The sequence below is a fragment of the Carcharhinus amblyrhynchos genome, chromosome 3 (assembly GCF_965287045.1).
Source record: "Carcharhinus amblyrhynchos chromosome 3, sCarAmb.v2.hapA, whole genome shotgun sequence".
NCBI classification, from domain to species: domain Eukaryota; kingdom Metazoa; phylum Chordata; class Chondrichthyes; order Carcharhiniformes; family Carcharhinidae; genus Carcharhinus; species Carcharhinus amblyrhynchos.
The window spans coordinates 5,953,712-5,972,647 of NC_137326.1; the positions used below are offsets into that span (position 1 = coordinate 5,953,712).

The following is an 18,936-nucleotide window of genomic DNA, read 5'->3' on the forward strand; positions in this document are numbered from 1 at the left end:
TTTTTGAGAAAGTAGAGGCATTGGTGGGCTTTCTTAACTATAGTGTCGGCATGGGGGGGACCAGGACAGGTTGTTGGTGATCTGGACACTTAAAAACTTAAAGCTCTCAGCGCTCTCTACTTCGTCCCCGTTGATGTGGACAGGGGTATGTTCTCCTCTTCAGGACTTGTGTTTGACAGATTTCTGTTTGGAAGGATATTTCGAATTGGTGACTAAGGCAGGTAAATGGTGTTAAAATAATAATTGACCATGATGTAACTGAATGGTGGTACATTGCCAATGCTCCCTCGTGTGTTAGGCTGATATATAAATGCACGTTGTTGTTAACTAGCATGTAATGGAGACTTTGTCCTTCCTCCAGGAATGCAAGGTGCTGAATGACACCGCCATGGTTTGCAAAGCCCCATCCATCGCTAAGAATGGACGCAGCTCCTTGGAAAGTCCAGCTCAGCCGGACGAGATTGGCTTTGTCATGGACAATGTCCAGTCAGTGCTTGTTGTGAATGGAACCGGATTCACTTACTACCCAGACCCAGTATTTGAGTTGCTCAGTCCCTCTGGATCCGTCGAGCTGAAGCCGAGCTCCCCTGTTATTCTGAAGGTGAGAATGAAGTCAAGTTGGGGCTTATCCCACCTCCCCCCATCCCCCCCCCCCCCCACCCCCACCCCCCGACCCCCTCAGAGTCAATGTCCCGTCCCCCCTTCCCTCTACCACTTTGTCGAAGAAGCAAGCATGGTCATTGCTGAGAGAGACACTGGTGAGCATTGCAACCAAATCCACAACTTCATCAAGGGTCAAACTAAAGATCCAATTATTCTACCTTTCACTATTTTACTTTAGTTTCCTCTTGTCTCATGTTGAAGGTCAATTTGTTCAACTATCGAAAGGTGCATGATTGTGTGTCTGTGTCTGCACACGTATGTGTATGTACACATGTCTGTGTGATTGTATGTGCCTACACGTGTGTGCGTATGTTACCATGAGTGCCTACATGAATGTCTGTATGTAGGGTATCTGTGTATGTGTGTGTGTCTGTGTCTGCACATGTGTGTGCATGTACATATGTCTGTGTGACTGTGTGTGTCTGCACGTGTGTGTATGTGTTACCATGAGTGTCTGCATGAATGTCTGTGTGTAGGGTATCTGAGTATGTGTGTGTGTCTTGTCTGCACATGTGTGTGTATGTAGATATGGCTGTGTGATTGTATGTGCCTACATGTGTGTGTCTGCACATGTGTGTGCATGTACATATCTCTGTGTGACTGTATGCATCTGCACATGTGTGTATGTGTTACCATGATTGTCTGCATGTATGTGTGTGTGTAGGGTATCTGTGTTTGTGTGTGTGTTGGTGTCTGTGACTGTCCATGTGTGTGTCTCTGGGTATCTGTGCATGTGTGTGTCTGCCCATGTGTGTGTGTGTGTGTTTCTGCATTGATAAGTGTGAGTTTCTCTCCCCATCCCTTTCCCCTTCCCCTCATCCTTGCTCTTCCTCTTGCCCGTCCCCTCACTCTCCCTCTTGCCCATCCCCTCACTCTCCCTCACAGCCTCCCACCCACCCTCACCCTCCCCTTCACGGTTTCCCATGATGTGATACCAGCGTGAACACGATGGGCTGAATGGCCTCTTCTGCCGCGATTACCTTATCTGTTTCTGTGCTGTGAGCTCCCTGCGGCACACTGCCAGCTTTGTCCCCACGGGGGAAACCCGTCCTCTCGAGGTAGCGACGTGACTTGTCTTCAGATGGAAGCTTCATTTAGTGTTGGTCTCTGTTTGTAGGGGAGGAACTTGATTCCCAACGCGCCAGGCAACGTCAAACTGAACTACACGGTGCTCATCGGAGACAACCCTTGTGCACTGACCGTCTCGGAAACCCAGCTGCTGTGTGAACCGCCCAACCTGACTGGCGAGCATAAAGTTTTGGTGAGTGTGTGGGATAGACGGGCTGAATCGGCAGCTCTTCCCACAGGGAGACTTCACACTTGGACTTGTTCTGAGAGAATTATTTGAGAGACTTTCTTTTTCCCACCTCAGAGGCTTTAGAGATGGATTTGTGAAGGTGTTTCCTGGGATGAGGGACCTCAAGGGAGAAATCGGGTGACTGGGCTGTTCCCCTTGGGGAAGGGAAGGCTGAGAGGGGAACTGAAGGAGGTGTCCAAAGTCAGGCCTGGACAGAGCAGACCAGGAGATACCCTCCCCGACCTCAGGTGTCCTGACAGAAGAAAAATCACACAAATCAGGAAAACCTTTCGTCACTCAGCGCGTGGTTAGGATCCTGAATATAGACCCAAGTGGTCACATAGAACCATAGAACCCTTACAGTGCAGAAGGAGGCCATTCAGCCCATTGACTGTGTACTGACCACGTCCCATCCAGGCCCTATTCCCGTAACCCCACACATTTACCCTGCCAATCCCCATGACACTAGAGTCAATTTAGCATGGCCAATTAATCTAACCCGCACATCTTTGGACTGTGGAGGAAACCAGAGCACCCAGAGAAAACCCACGCAGACACGGGGAGAATGTGCAGACTCCGCACAGACAGTGACCCAAGCCGGGAATGGAATCTGGATCCCTGGCGCTGTGAGGCACCAATGCTAACCACTGTGCCACCGCGCTGCCCATGTACATTAAGGTGGCACAGTGGCACTCTGGTTAGCCCTGCTGCCTCACAGGGATTCAGGTTCGATTCTGGCGTTGGAATTTGAACCCAAGTCTGCATGGGTTTCCCCCGGGTGCTCCTGTTTCCTCCCACCATCCAAAGATGTGTGGATTAGATGGATTGGCCGTGCTAAATTGCCCCTGAGTGTCTCATGATGTGTAGGTTAGACGGATTAGCCATGGGTAAATGAGCGGGGTTACAGGGATAGGGTGGGGGAAAGGGCCTGGGTAAGACAGAGGCTCGATGGGCCAAACAGCCCCTTCCGCTCTGTCGGGATTCGATGGTGTATGAACAGGAAGTGATGTGTCAGTTGTGTGGGAGTTCTCTCCCAAGCACAGGCAGATATACAGCACGGCAGAGCTGCCACGAGTGTTGAGTAAACCCTTCTGCTTGTCAACCCCTTGTAGTCAGTCTATACGACCCTCTGCACTGAGTGCAGTGCCTGGGAGTGTGGTGGAGGAAGATTTGGTCATGACTTTTGACAGGGAAGTGCCTGATGGAGAAATATCGGTGTGTGAGTGGAAGCAGTTGGGTTGGCATCGAAACAATGGCCATCGTATGGTTCTATGAGTTTTCCAACCATGGCCTGGTTAGACCTGATTTGGTTAGTTGAAGGTAAGCTACGAGGGTGTCCTACAAGGACAGGTCATGACTGGCAGAGACGGGGAGGCAATTCCAAGCTGAGAGGCACTCTGAATTGATCATTTTAAACTGCCCCAACGACCGAGAGTGTTTCACCCTCGTCTCACACAGCGCCCCTTCGAAAGAACCTCCCCAACCCACGCCCTCTGAGACCTTGAAAGACAAGGGTAGCAGGAGGACGTAGGAGCACCAGCCCCTCCAATTTGCACACCGTTCCGTCAACCGCCTTCTCCAGAGCAACTCGAATGCCAACCTTGCCAGCAAAGCCCAGACCTCAAGAAATGCGTTAAAAAGAAATGTTGACAGCAATCAAAGCGAGACGTCCACAGTCCGAAAGCGCGTGCAAATCTTCCCCACACACCACGGCACTGCACTGAAGTCCCACTCGCAATCCAGCTTTACTTGTCAATAAAAGATGAACTTGTCTGACTGCAATACCCTTGTAAGGATTGAATTTGAAAATGAATCATAGGGAGTAAGGCCAAAACCCTTCTTCTACTTAAATCTTAAGTATCCATTCTGGTGGCATTTCTCTTTTTTAATTATGCCTCGCTCGCTTACATCGAGCCTGCGATATCTCGGGTGGATTTAAAGGGATAAAAGCCAGCTATAAGCCTCGCGGAAATCCGTCAGCGCGTTTAGTTGCAAAGGAGATTTAAAATTATTTTGTGGTGCCCTCGCTGAACATTGATACAAAGCTTTGCCAGAGCTGGATTCTCTTTCAGAGCTCATTTCCTTGTGAAAATGTCGGTGAGAATCTGCGACGGAGGGGGAAGTGGGGGATGGGGAGCAGGGGGAAAAGGTATTGAGGATGAAAAGGAGAGAGCTCCCCTTCTAGGTTTTCACAGTAACTTCATTGCAGTGTTAATGTCAGCCTACTGGTGACACCAATAAATAAACTTTAAATTTAACGATGGAAGTTCTTGCATGCTCTACAAATAAAACATACCGTTCATAGAGTACATAGGGAGAAGGGTGCAGAATGTAATGTTGCAGCTAGGGTGTTGAGAAAGAACATCATTAGAAAGTTTAAAGTTTATTTATTTATTCGTCACAAGTGGGCTTACATTAACACTGCAATGAAGTTACTGCAAAAATCCCCTATTTGCCACAATCCAGCGCCTGTTTGGGTACACTGAGAGAGAATTTAGCCTGACCAATCCTCCTAACCAGCACGTCTTTCAAACTGTGGGAAGAATCTGGAGCACCCGGAGGAATCCCACGTAGAAATGGGAGAATGTGCAAACTCCGCGCAGACAGTGACCCAAACCAGAAATCGGACCCAGATCCCTGGCGCTGTGAGGCAGCAGTGCTAACCACTGGAGTTAGCGTTAAGTTTTAGGAGCGTAGAATGGGAGTAAAAAAATGGAATTAGAGGGCAAAAGAGAAAACGCTGGAAAACCTCAACAGGTCTGGCAAAATCTGTAAGGAGAGAAAAGAGTTGACGTTTCGAGTCCTGATGATCCCTTATCAAAGTTCAAAGGCATAGGAAGGGAGATATTTATACTGCAGGGTGAGAGAATGAAAGATGAGCTATAGCTACAAAAACCAGGGGAAAGGCTGCTAATGGCAGCCCACAGAGAGAATAGAAGGTGTGAATGGCCAAACGGCAGAGAAACTAGAATCAAAAGAGAGAGGTGAAAATCCATATGAGACATGGCTGATACAGGGGCATCTGAAATATCAAATAGTGAGAGGCAGAAATGTCCCAGAAGCTCAGGCAGCGTCTGAGTAGAGGAATGGAGTTAATGAACCCGTCGCCATGGGAACCATGGTGGCTGGACCCACTTAATCACAGGGGGAGACCCTGCCAGCATCAACCTCCCAGGACAGGACAACCTCCCCCCCCATGCAGTTAGAGGGTGGAATGGACTAACATGGGATTCCCAGCTGCCAATGGTGACGTGTCAATCAGCCTCGCTATTAGGCCAGCTAACACCACTTACCCCTGAGCTCACCACAGTTTCGTGTTAGCAAGGAAGTTAACAGCTTTCCCACACCCTCAGAAGGCTGCCTAACAAGCCCTCTTGAGGAGGGGGAAAAGGAGGGGGGGGTTTGGGTGGGTGGGAGCCTCTTGTTATCTGGCTCTCTGTGCCCAACTGAGGGGCCTGACCATTTGGAAGGGTGGGTGGTGTGGGCAGCGATGCGCTGAAAGGCCCTAACCTGCTTCAGCCTCCAACCCCCTGCCCTCTGCCACCTGCTATACCACCCCCCCCCAATCCTGTGACTGCCCCCCTGCCAGTCCACCCTCATTCACTTTTGGGCCGGGGTCCCACAACATTCTTAGACCTTTGTTGACCGTGGTATCACCAGCTGCCATCGCTCGCGTTGGCGCTGGCAGTGACAAGTAGCTGCTGGCCAATTGGAGTCCTGGCATTGGTCAGCAGCTCGTTGGTGGGCGGGACTTTCAGGCCCCCTTCAGGATATCCTGAGATTGGGATTGGCGCAAGAGAAACATCAGTTCTTGGCTTTGCAGAATCAGAGGAGGGTTACGACCCATTATGTCTGCACCAGCTCTCCAAACGAGCGTGTTGACTTTGTGACATTCCCCTGCCTTTTACCCGTACACCCCGCGCATTATTTCCGTGCAAGTAATCGCCCAGTGCCCTCTTGAAAGCCTCGACTGAGTCCTCGAGTCTAGTTAGACTCAGTAGAGCAGTGTGACGGAGAATCCATCACAACAGAGGCTGTCAACCAGTTGCTCCTTGCTTTTTTTTTCACCCAGCAAAGAGTTTGCTGCCACTTACCGCGTCTTGAAGTGGTTTCTTGACAGTTGTAAGTGAGTGAAGGATGAGGCTGTGAGCCTGTAACACACTGGTGGAAGCTAATGGGGCAGTAATAATCCAACACGACGATATCTCAGCGGCAAGCAAGATGGCAGCTGATTGAGACACTCTACCCGAACTTGTCCTTCCGATTAACGTGACTCAGTAAAACAGGAAAGCGCATCCATCATCTCCTAAGTAGAGAAAGCAAGAGTTTGTCAGGATCAGGATGAAGAGTTGAGAGCATTTAAAGAGAAGTGTCGTGAGGTAACCAGTCTCTGACTATTTTGGTGCAAGATCTCGCCAGACGGCTGCAAAACTTGTGGGTGCTTGATGGGAAATCCAGTCCCGGTTGTCAGCCAAACTGCTCGATCGAATTCGCAGTGAGGGAAAGGCCTCCAGGCTTCACTGAAGGCATGGTCTTGCGCTGGGGGACTACTTTGGGCGGCACCGTAGCACAGTGGTTAGCACTGCTGCTTCACAGCTCCAGGGACCCGGGTTCGATTCCCGGCCTCGGGTCACTGTCTGTGTGGAGTTTGCACATTCTCCTCGTGTCTGCGTGGGTTTCCTCCGGGGGCTCCGGTTTCCTCCCACAGTCCAAAGATGTGCGGGTTAGGTTGATTGGCCGTGCAAAAATTGTCCCTTAGTGTCCTGGGATGTGTATGTTAGAGGGATTAGCGGGTAAATGTGTCGGGATAGAGGGATAGGGCCTGAGTTGGATTGTGGTTGGTGTGGACTCGATGGGCCGAAGAGCCTTTTTCTGCACCATAGGGTTCTGTGTTCTATGTTCTATTTCTATGAGGGTCTTTACCACTTAGGGATCTCGGGTTCACAAGACAAAAGACTCATAGAATCCCTTCAGTGCAGAAGGAGGCCATTCGGCCCATCGAGCCTGCACCGACCACAATCCCACCCAGGCCACATTCTTGTAACCCCCCCATGCTAATCCCCCTGACACCAGGGGCAATTTAGCATGGCCAATCAGCCTAACCTGCATATCTTTGGACCGTGGGAAAAAACTGGACAAAACCCACTCAGACACGGGGAGAATGTGCAGACCCCACACAGATAATGGGCTGAGGCCAGAATCGAACCCGGGTCCCTGGCACAGTGAGGCAGCAGTGCCAACCACTGTGCCGCCCAGTGAATGGATGGGAAGCTGGGTTGAATGGTGGTAGACTGGGCTTCATTCACTACCTTATGATTTAGTGTTTGCTCTGTCGCCGTGGTGATAGCTGGTGCTATGCCACCACCCACAGGCAGGAAGTCTTGGAAAGAAAGGCCTAGTTATGCCATCTTTCCTCCCACGGTGGAGACCAAAATCTTAAATTATCGAAAGATGGGCGCAGGTGAAGACCGGTAGATTGGAAATAAACTGAGCTGGTGCCCATTGACACCCAGTCACACTATTCTAGACCCCAGTGAACAGGTGCTGCCCAAGCAGGAGAGGCATTGGAGATGGAGATCGACTGAGAAATTTAGTAATTGTAGCAAGGATGGTCCAACCAAACTTGTGACGCGCTTCTGCTCATCAAAGGATGCCCCAACTTTGTTAAGAGAAAATGAAATTCTTAAGCGTAATCACTATTGAAATGTAGGAAACACAGCAAGATCCCGCAAACAGTCGATAAAACAGAAAGTGCTGGAAAAACTCAGCAGCTCCATGGAGAGAGAAACCAAGTTAACATCCCAAGTTCAGTACGACTCCTGTTTGGAACTATCAACAGTAACGCGAAAATCATCAGATAATCTGCTCCAGTTTAGATTGATGGATAAATATTGGTCAGAACAGCCGCAAGAACCTCCTCTGTTCTTCTTCAAGATGGTGGCCTCGGGATCTTGTACGTCCATCGAAGAATCAGGGCCACAATCTTCCAACTCGCCTGCAAGACGGCACCCCTGACCGTGTAGCACTCCCTCGGTGTTGCACTGTCGGTGTCAGCCTGGATGTTTGTCCTCCCACTGCTGGGGTGGGTCTTGTACCCAATGGCCTTCGGGAAGTTTTACTCCCTGCTTCACAGCTGACTACTTCAGTGTTTTTGCTCGGAAAGGAAATCGGGAAGGACAGGAAAAAGGGGAGGAAAGTGGACGTGAGGAATGAGGGATCACCCCTCGTGGGGTTTTGGGGTTAAAGGGATCAGGGAATGTGGGGGGAAGGTGGGGTCGGTGTGTTAGAAACATAGGCTGTGGAGGTCAGGTCACTGAGGGCACTTAAGGCAGAGGTGGGTAGATTCTCGACTGGTAAAGGGGTTAAGGGTTACGGGGAAATGGCGGGAGAACGCCATCAGGCTTTCGAATGGACCTACCTCTCACTAAATCGATCTTTCTCTACATCTGAGCTGTGACTGTAACGCTACATCCTGCGCTCTCTCCTTTACTTCTCTATGAACGGTATGCTTTGTCTGTATAGCGCGCGAGAAGCAATACTTTTCACTGTGTGTTAAGACACGTGACAATAATAAATCAGATCGAACCAAAAACGGGGTTGAGAAACTTATCGGCCATGACTGAATGGGCGGAGGAGATTAATGGGCCAAATGGCCTAATTATGCTCCTTATGAGGAAACTAGAAGCAGGAGGAGGCCATTTGGCCCTCCGAGTCTGCTCCGAGGCCATTCATTTGGGTCATGACTGGTCATCGAACTCAGTATCCTGATCAGCCGCGATCAAAGCGAATGGAAGAACAGGCCAGAAGGGCCAAGTGGCCTCCTCCGGCTTCTAGTTTCTCTGTTCCTATTGGATGGCAGGCTTGGGAGCCGAGAGGCTTCCTCCTGTTCCTGTTCCTTGTGGCCTTAACGGTTTATGGATTGTGAAACAAGAACCAAGTGATTGCGGACTTCATTGCACCTGCACAGAAAGGTAGGCAGTGCAGAGCCTTGTCGCGTGATTATTGTGCTTTGCGCCCTCTGTGCCAATGAATATTTTATGCAGCGTGTTCCTCCGATGTGACACATTCGCACGGAATCACATCTACTCTTTTCTCGCGTCTGCGGAACGTGCCAAATTAGGTTGATTTTGATTTGTTGCTGTTATTCCAGCGCCAAGAAGCCAGTGACACAGGAGCAGAGAGCCTGTCAGGATAGTCAGAAAGAGCAGATCAGTCCTGATAAATGCAGAGTCGCTTTGTGAAGTCATTTATTTTCCGCTCGGCTGAAACTGGCTCTGAAAGCGCGGGATTAAAAATGGATAATTTGCAAATCTGTGCAGCGAGCTAAAGATCCGAAATTCCCCGCTCAGCGATCCCCGCCCAGAGCTAAAGCAAGGCAGTAAAACCTCCCCACGAAAGGGTGTGTTTTGTGCTGAATGATTCGTAAAGTGCACTGCCTCTTGCAAACATCTGACGGATTGAATGAAAAGCTCCGGATGGGAACCCAGGAATTAGGAGCGGAATTAGGCAGATTCAGCCCTTCGGGCCTGCTCCGCCACTCAGTCAGATCCTGGCTGATCTCTCCCTGGTCTCAAATCCACCTCCCCACCTTATCCCTTTTTTATTAGAAATATATCTACCTCCTTCTTGAAACCATTTAACGATTCAGACTCCACCGCGCGATGGGGCAGTGAGTTCCATAAATTCACCGCCCTCTGCGAGAAGTAGTTCCTCCTCATCTTAGTTTTAAATCTACTCCTCACAACCTCGTATTAAGTTGATCTTCCTCCACACCCAGCTATGACTGTAACACTGCATTCATAAGAACATAAGAAATAGGAGCAGGAGTAGGCCATCCAGCCCTTCGAGCCTGCCCCGCCATTCAATAAGATCATGGCTGATCTGTCGTGGCTCAGTTCCACATTCCCGCCCTCTCCCCATAACCCTTAATCCCCTTGCTTATCAAAAACCCATCAACCCGCGTCTTAAAAATATTTAGCGAGGCAGCCTCCACCACTTCAACAGGCAGAGAATTCCAGAGATTTACCACCCTTTGAGTGAAGAAATTCTTCCTCAACTCCGTTCTAAACCGCCCCCCCTTTATCTTGAGGCTGTGCCCCCTAGTCCTACTGTCTTTTTTGAGCGGGAAGAGTCTCTCCACCTCTATCCTATCCATCCCATTCATCATCTTATACGTCTCAATGAGATCTCCCCTCATTCTTCTAAACTCTAATGAGTACAAGCCTAGTTTATTCAGCCTCTCCTCATAGCTCACCCCCCTCAACTCCGGTATCAGCCTAGTAAACCTCCTCTGCACTCCCTCCAAGGCCAAAATATCTTTGCGCAGGTGCGGCGCCCAAAACTGCACACAGTACTCCAGCTGCAGCCTCACCAATGCCCTATACAGCTGCAGCAAGACCTCCCTACTTTTATATTCAATCCCCCTCGCTATGAAGGCCAGCATCCCATTCGCCTTCCTGACCACATGCTGCACCTGCAGGCTGGGTTTTTGCGACTCATGCACAAGGACCCCGAGGTCCCTCTGCACCGTCGCCTGCTGCAGTTTTTCGCCACGTAAGTAATAGTCCTTCCTACCATTCTTCCTACCAAAGTGGACCACCTCACACTTGCCAACATTAAATTCCATTTGCCATTTCCTGGCCCATTCGCCCAGCCTATCTAGATCCTTCTGCAGACTCTCCACACCCTCCGCACAATTTGCCGTTCCCCCAATCTTGGTGTCATCAGCAAATTTCGACACCCTACACTCGGTTCCCTCCTCCAGATCATCTATATAAATGGTAAAAAGCTGAGGCCCCAGCACCGACCCCTGGGGCACTCCACTAGTCACCATCCGCCAATCCGAATAGCACCCGTTGACCCCCACTCTCTGCCTCCTATTTGACAACCAATCCTCTATCCACGCTAACACCCTACCCCCAACTCCATGTCCCTCGATCTTCTGCAATAGCCTCTTGTGAGGTACTTTGTCAAACGCCTTCTGAAAATCCAGAAAGACCACATCCACCGGCTCTCCTCTATCCACCGCCCTAGACACATCCTCATAGAACTCCAGTAAATTTGTCAGACACGACTTCCCTTTAATGAAACCGTGCTGCATCTGCTCTATCAAGCAATTCCCTTCAAGATGCCTCGCAATTTCCTCCTTAATGACGGATTCTAACATTTTACCTACCACAGACGTTAAACTAACCGGCCTATAATTCCCCGCCTTTTGCCTGGCACCCTTCTTAAACAACGGCGTAACATTAGCCGTTTTCCAATCCTCCGGCACTTCCCCGGAATCCAGCGACGTCTGGAAAATAACCACCAAGGCATCCACTATCACCTCCGCCATTTCTTTCAGAACCCTCGGATGCATTCCATCCGGTCCTGGGGACTTGTCCACAATCAGCCCCCCCCCCCCCTCCAGTCTGTCGAGCTCCACTACACTTCCTGATGTTGATCTCCTTCGTTTTGTTGACACTGAGGGAGAGATTATTGTTGCTGCACCAGTTCGCCAGGATCTCTATCTCTTTCCTATACTGTGTTTCGTCATTGTTTGAGATCCGACCCACTATGGTGGTGCCATCAGCAAACTTGAAAATCGAATTGGAGGGGAATGTGGCCATGCAGTCTCCAGGAGTAATGAAGTTACTGTGAAAATCCACACTCCAGCGCCTGTTTGGTTTGCTCTCTCGAGAAAGGGAGAATGTAACAGTTTGAACTCAGGGCCGGGGGATGTGCCAAAGTAGTTTACAGCCAGCAAGTTACTTTTGAGGCATAATCTGTCCTGTGACGTTGACCAGCTCCAGCACAGCTGTGCCCCACAGAAAGTCAGTCAGGTGAAAGACCCAGTGAGGTCCCTGTTTTTCCTCAAGTGTGCGAAGGAATCCCTCACAGCCGGCGAACGTCAGGCAAGCCTCAGTTTGACGTCTTGCCTGACTGCACTGCATCACGTCCAAAGCACAAGGGACTGATTTCAATTCATTAGGATTGCACACAACAAGTCTCCTCTTAATCGCTTCCTCAGTTTACCCAACTCTCTGTGGCATCGACTTCCTCTGGTCACCGATCATCACTCAGTTCCCAGGTGGCTCATCCATCTTCAGGAAAGTTGGAGTGGACACGGCCATCCGTTTGTAGGCAAGCCCTACTCTTCCGTCCCTTCACAGGAAACTCAGGAGGGTGGGGATTATGGCACGAGATGCGAGATACTGAGGCTGTGTGAAATGTTTTACAAACTCTTGCGCTGGAAAAGTACAGACGTTTTCTTAACTCACCAACCCCCCCCGTTAGAATCATAGAATATCTATGGTACAGAAAGAGGCCATTCGGCCCATCGAGCCTGCACTGACCACAACCCCAGCCAGGTCCTATTGCCGCAACCCTGTGTATTTACCCTAGCTAATCCCCCTGATGCTAAGAGACAATTTTAGCATGGCCAATCCGCTTGATCCACTCATCTTTGGATTGGGAGGAAACTGGAGCATGTGGAGGAAACCCACACAGACATGGGGAGAACATGCAAACTCCACACAGACAGGCCGCAATTGAACCAAGTCCCTGGCGATGTGAGGCCACAGCGCTAACCACTGTGCTGTCCCGTGCTTGGAATCTAAATTTGACGCAAGGGTAGTTAATTTAAATTGTTTTCTTTTTCTACTTTCTTTTACCTCTTATCTCTCAGGTGACTTAGAGATAAAGATAAGAGCTTTCATTAGTATTGCTCAGCATGTTACTGGCCCTTTGCCAGTGCTGATTAGAGGGGTGACGTTGAGGTGGTGTTCTCTTCACTGTCTGCCTTCCTCACTGAGGCGGGGGTAGGATTTTCTGGCCTCCCCATGGCATGTTTCTCGCAGTGGGTGGTGGCACGCCATTCGCTGGCCACAGGATCTCCTGATCACTCCCCTGCCAATGGGATTTCCTATTGAATCCGCCCGGATTCCCATGGTGGGAGTGCAGTGATTTGATTTATTATTGTCACATAGAACATAGAACATAGAACATTACAGCGCAGAACAGGCCCTTCGGCCCACGATGTTGCGCTGACCAGTTAAAAAACAATGACCCTTTAACCTAAACCAATCCCTTTTCATCCATAAACCTATCCACGGATCTCTTAAACGCCCCCAAACTAGGCACATTTACAACTGCAGCAGGCAGGGCATTCCAATCCCTCACCACCCTCTGGGTAAAGAACCTACCCCTGACATCCGTCCTATAACTACCCCCCCTTAATTTAAAGCCATGCCCCCTCGTGCTAGCTTTCTCCATCCGAGGAAAAAGGCTATCACTGTCCACCCTATCTAAACCTCTAATCATCTTATATGTTTCAATAAGATCCCCTCTTAGCCGTCTTCTTTCTAGCGAAAACAACCCCAAACCCCTCAGCCTCTCCTCATAGGATCTCCCCTCCATACCAGGCAACATCCTGGTAAACCTCCTCTGCACCCTCTCCAAAGCCTCCACATCCTTCCTATAATGTGGGGACCAGAACTGCACACAATACTCCAAGTGCGGCCGCACCAGAGTTGTGTACAGTTGCAACATGACGCTGCGACTCCTAAATTCAATCCCCCTACCAATAAACGCCAAGACACCGTATGCCTTCTTAACAACCTTATCTACTTGATTCCCAACTTTCAGGGATCTATGTACACATACACCTAGATCCCTCTGTTCATCCACACTATTCAGAGTCCTCCCGTTAGCCCTATACTCGACACATCTGTTATTCCTACCAAAGTGAATTACCTCACACTTCTCCGCATTAAACGCATTAATATACAGTGAAAAGTATTGTTTCTTGCATGCTGTACAGACAAAACATACCATTCATAGAGAAGGAAAGGAGAGAGTGCAGAATGTAGTGTTACAATCATAGCTAGGGTGTAGAGAAAGAGCAACTTAATGCAAGGTAGGTCCATTCAAAAGCCTGACGGCAGCAGGGAAGAAGCTGTTCTTGAGTTGGTTGGTACGTGACCTCAGACTTTTGTATCTTTTTCCTGATGGAAGAAGGTGGAAGAGAGAATGTTCAGGGTGCCTGAGGTCCTTAATTATACCGGCTGCTTTTCCGAGGCATGTGAGACCAGAAGATCCTGCTGGTGTGAACAGCTGGAACGTTCTGGCCCACATATCAAACTTCCTGTCACTCGCTTAGGCAGGTGTATGTGAGACTGAGGGATCTGCTTGCTGCCCCTTATTGTACCCTATTCCCAATAATTTGAGAGCATAATCTAGGCTGAGTCTTTATGTGCTACAGTGAGCAAGTGCTGCACTGTCTGAGGCGCTGTCTTTCAGAAGGAAGCCTGGAAACCTGATCAGGTGGGGCATTAACCCAGGGTGTAATTGAGACAGGAGCAGATAGAGAGTTCACCGTCATTACTGTCACAACATGGTCAGTTGGTCATTCTTGCTACTGATAACAGCCCACCATTGCTGGGTCATTTCAGAGGGCATTTCTGTGGGTCTGGAGTCACATGTAGGCCAGACCAGCTAAGGTCCAAAGGACATTGGTGAACCAGATAAGTTTTTGTGACAATTACAATGGTTGGCATTTCAGGTCTTTATTCAATTCAGATTTCACCATCTCCTCTGGTGGGACTCGAACTTGGGTCCCCAGAGCATAACGCTGGGTCTCTGGATTACTAGTCCAGTGGCAATGTCACAATGCTGCTGTGTCCTCCTTAAACAATGATGAGTAGGAGTCAACGGGTGCTATTCGGATTGGCGGTTGGTGACTAGTGGAGTGCCCCAGGGGTCGGTGCTGGGGCCTCAGCTTTTTACCATTTATATAGATGATCTGGAGGAGGGAACCGAGTGTAGGGTGTCGAAATTTGCTGATGACACCAAGATTGGGGGGACGGCAAATTGTGCGGAGGGTGTGGAGAGTCTGCAGAAGGATCTAGATAGGCTGGGCGAATGGGCCAGGAAATGGCAAATGGAATTTAATGTTGGCAAGTGTGAGGTGGTCCACTTTGGTAGGAAGAATGGTAGGAAGGACTATTACTTACGTGGCGAAAAACTGCAGCAGGCGACGGTGCAGAGGGACCTCGGGGTCCTTGTGCATGAGTCGCAAAAACCCAGCTTGCAGGTGCAGCAGGTGGTCAGGAAGGCGAATGGGATGCTGGCCTTCATAGCGAAGGGGATTGAATATAAAAGTAGGGAGGTCTTGCTGCAGCTGTATAGGGCATTGGTGAGGCCGCAACTGGAGTACTGTGTGCATTTTTGGGCGCCGCACCTGCGCAAAGATATTTTGGCCTTGGAGGGAGTGCAGAGGAGGTTTACTAGGCTGATGCCGGAGTTGAAGGGGTTGAGCTATGAGGAGAGGCTGAATAAACTAGGCTTGTACTCGTTAGAGTTTAGAAGAATGAGAGGAGATCTCATTGAGACGTATAAGATGATGAATGGGATGGATAGGATAGAGGTGGAAAGACTCTTCCTGCTCAAAAAAGACAATAGGACTAGGGGGCACAGCCTCAAGATAAAAGGGGGGCGGTTTAGAACGGAGTTGAGGAGGAACTTCTTCACTCAAAGGGTGGTGAATCTCTGGAATTCTCTGCCCGTTGAAGTGGTGGAGGCTGCCTCGCTAAATATTTTTAAGAAGCGGGTTGATGGGTTTTTGATAAGAGAGGGGATTAAGGGTTATGGGGAGAGGGCGGGAAAGTGGAACTGAGCAGCGTCAGATCAGCCATGATCTTATTGAATGGCGGGGCAGGCTCGAAGGGCTGGATGGCCTACTCCTGCTCCTATTTCTTATGTTCTTATGAAAGCCCCACCAACGCCTCTATTTTCTCAGAAGACTAAGGAAATTTGACATGTCAGCTATAACTCTCACCAACATTTACAGATGCATCGTAGAAAGCATTCTTTCTGGTTGTATCACAGCTTGGTATGGGCTCCTGCTCTGCCCAAGGCCACAAGGAACTACAAAAGGTCATGAACGTAGCCCAATCCATCACTCAAACCAGGCTCCCATCCACTGACTCTGTCTACCCTTCACACTGCCTCAGCAAAGCAGGCAGCATAATTAAGGACCCCATGCACCCCGGACATTCTCTCTTCCACCTTTTCCCGTCGGGAGAAAGATACAAAAGTCTGAGGTCACGTACCGACCGACTCAAGAACAGCTTCTTCCCTGCTGCCAGTGCCCGATTTAGGCATTAGCTAAACAAGCTACCGCTTAGGGTCTCATAATCCGCAGGGGTCTCACCAAAATTTCAGAAGGTTTACAATGAAGGGAACGTTTAAGAGCAGATACCGGAAAAGCAAAAGAAAGCACCAACTTGAAGAGCAACTCAAAAAATTACCAAAAGTTGACAGTTACTTTAGTACAGAAACAGATAAGGATCCACAAACCCAAGTTGATCAGCAAGGTCCAAAATGACCACAGCCTAGTGCCTCTGCTACTGAAACAACAGAGTCTGGAATCTCAGCTGAGGAAAACACTGGAAATGATGCAAATGTGAGCATTGCAGAGCCGACATCCACAGTTGAAACAACAAAATTCACGAAACTCAATGATGTAGGTCAAGGGGGTTTCTTAACCGAGGATGAACTCTCATACTGGATCCTTAAGGGTTCTTCAGAGTGTCAACACTGGAACGGCCCATTTGAAAACTCAAAGCAGACATTCAAAAATCGATAGATATTGTTCAAAAGGTCTTTTTCAGTCCAGAAAAGTAAATGATGAAATATACGATCGGGAATGGCCAACAACTGGCTGTGTGTACTGTTTTGTCTGCAATTTTTTCAATTATTTTTGTGGTGACCCAAGGTCCTGTTTTGGTGGGCACCTTTGTGAGACTTTTTAACAAGGGGCCCCCAAGCTTTATATAGCTTAGGGCATCACCAAGTCTTTTTTTAATCCACAGGTGATTCGGTCCGCCTTGTTGTCCAACAAGGGGCATACACGCGGTGGGTCGTGCGAGGGCTGCTCTTGGATGTTGCTTTGAGAGTTGCCTAGTGCTTCACGTCGTTACCGTACGCTTAAACTGGGCAACACGACAGCTCAGTGACTATCACTGTCTGCTGTGCGGAAACGTGGATTTGGGTCGGTGCCTGTGGGAGTTTGCACATTCTCCCCATGCTTGCATGGGTTTTCTCCGGGTGCTCTGGTTTCCTCCCACATCCCAAAAACGTGCTCTTAGGCTGATTGGTGTTAACAAATTGTCCCTAAATTAATCTTCCCTCAATCTGGTTATAATTCCTTTAATGGGCGTAGACAAAGGTCATTGGCAGACGAGGGAACTCACAATGTTAAAATGGCGCCGCGGGCTTGTTGGGCCGAAGGGCCTGTTTCCTGTGCTGTGTTGTTCTTTGTTCTTTGTAACCCCGGCACTGCCTGCTGTTGTCAGACTTTTGAATGGGCTTACCTTGCATTAAGTTGATCTTTCTCTACACCCTAGTTATGACTGTAACACTACATTCTGCACCCTCTCCTTTCCTTCTCTATGAACAGCATGCTTTGTTTGTATAGCACGCAAGAAACAATACCTTTTGCTGTATATTAATACATGCGACAATAATGAATCAAATCAAGTCTTGCGGTGGGTAATAGGTTTTCACATTTAAGGTGGAGGCAGGGGCATAGTGACATTGCCACTGGACTAGTAATCCAGAGACCCAGGGTTGTGCTCTGGGGACCCGGGTTCGAGTCCCGCCAGAGGAGATGGTGAAATCTGAATTGAATAAAAATCTGAAATGCCAACCGTGAAACCATTGTCGATTGTCACAAAAACCCATCTGGTTGACCAATGCCCTTTGGACCTTAGCTGGTCTGGCCTACGCGTGACTCCAGACCCACATCAACGTGGTAGACTCTTAAAATGCCCTCTGAAATGGCCCAGCAAGGCATTCAATCGAAGGCCAAATGAGGTTGGGCAATAAATGCTGGCCCAGCCATTGGTACCCACACCCCATGAGTGATTACAAAGAAATTTATGGAACGGCTGTACTCGGCTACTTTAGGAATGTCTTGAGGATTTGAGAGGCGCTATGTAAATGCAGGTTTGTCTTTTCTGTATTGAAATCTGCCCAAGTGGGAACAAAAGGTTGATGGAACTGGGTGAATTGCAGGCCTTGGTCAGGGTTGTGAATGGATTCCATTCATGAGTCAATATTCTGATAGGTAAGAAATAGCAGCAGGGGCAATAGTGCAATGTCTAAATCGCTCCCTCTCTCTCTGACCTGCAGATTAAGGTGGGAGGGCTGGAGTTCTCGCCTGGAGTCCTGCACATCTATTCGGACAGTCTCCTCACCATGCCGGCTGCCCTGGGAATCGGGGGTGGGGGCGCCCTGCTGCTCCTCATTATCGTCATTGTCCTCATCGCCTACAAGAGGAAGTCGCGGGATGCTGACCGCACGCTGAAGCGACTCCAGCTGCAGATGGACAACCTGGAATCTCGGGTCGCTCTGGAATGCAAGGAAGGTAGGAGCTCTAACCGCCAGTCCCCCGACAGTTGGAAAAGCCCCTTCTGCAAACATTCACCCCCTCCAACGCCCACACTGCTGTGTGTGCCATCTACAAGATCATCGAATCCCTGCGATGCAGAAGGGGGCCATTCGGCCCATCAAGTCTGCACCGGCCACAATCCCACCCAGACCCTATCCCCATAACCCCATGCATTTACCCGAGCTTGTCCCCATGCCACTAAGGGGCAATTTAGCATGGCCAATCCACCTAACCCACACATCTTTGGACTCTGGGAGGAAACTGGAGCACGCGGAGGAAACCCATTCAGACACGGAGAGAATGTGCAAACTCCATACAGACAGTGACCCAAGCCAGGAGTCAAACCCAGGTCCCTGGCGCTGTGTGACAGCAGTGCTAGCCACTGTGCCACCCCACATGCCGAATTTCCTTAGTCTTTTGAAAACGCAGGACTTTGAGAGATAAATATTAACCAGGACGCTGGGAATAATTTTAATGCTGTTTTTCCTGGGACGTCTCACATCCGTTCAAACAGGCCACTGGAGCCTCGGATTACGGTCCC

The 18,936-nt window shown here is 49.4% G+C and overlaps 1 protein-coding gene across 2 annotated transcripts in view; it reads left to right on the plus strand.

The window, feature by feature from the left end:
- The window catches only part of LOC145363348 (plexin-A1-like), a 506,974-nt gene that overhangs the window by 421,685 nt on the left and 66,353 nt on the right, over nt 1-18,936 (plus strand). For both annotated transcript variants that reach the window (XM_080218652.1, XM_080218653.1), the window contains exons 18-20: nt 362-601; nt 1,781-1,924; nt 18,137-18,371. In XM_080218652.1, the coding sequence (XP_080074778.1) occupies nt 362-601; nt 1,781-1,924; nt 18,137-18,371 (619 nt within the window). The remainder of the gene's footprint in view (nt 1-361; nt 602-1,780; nt 1,925-18,136; nt 18,372-18,936) is intronic.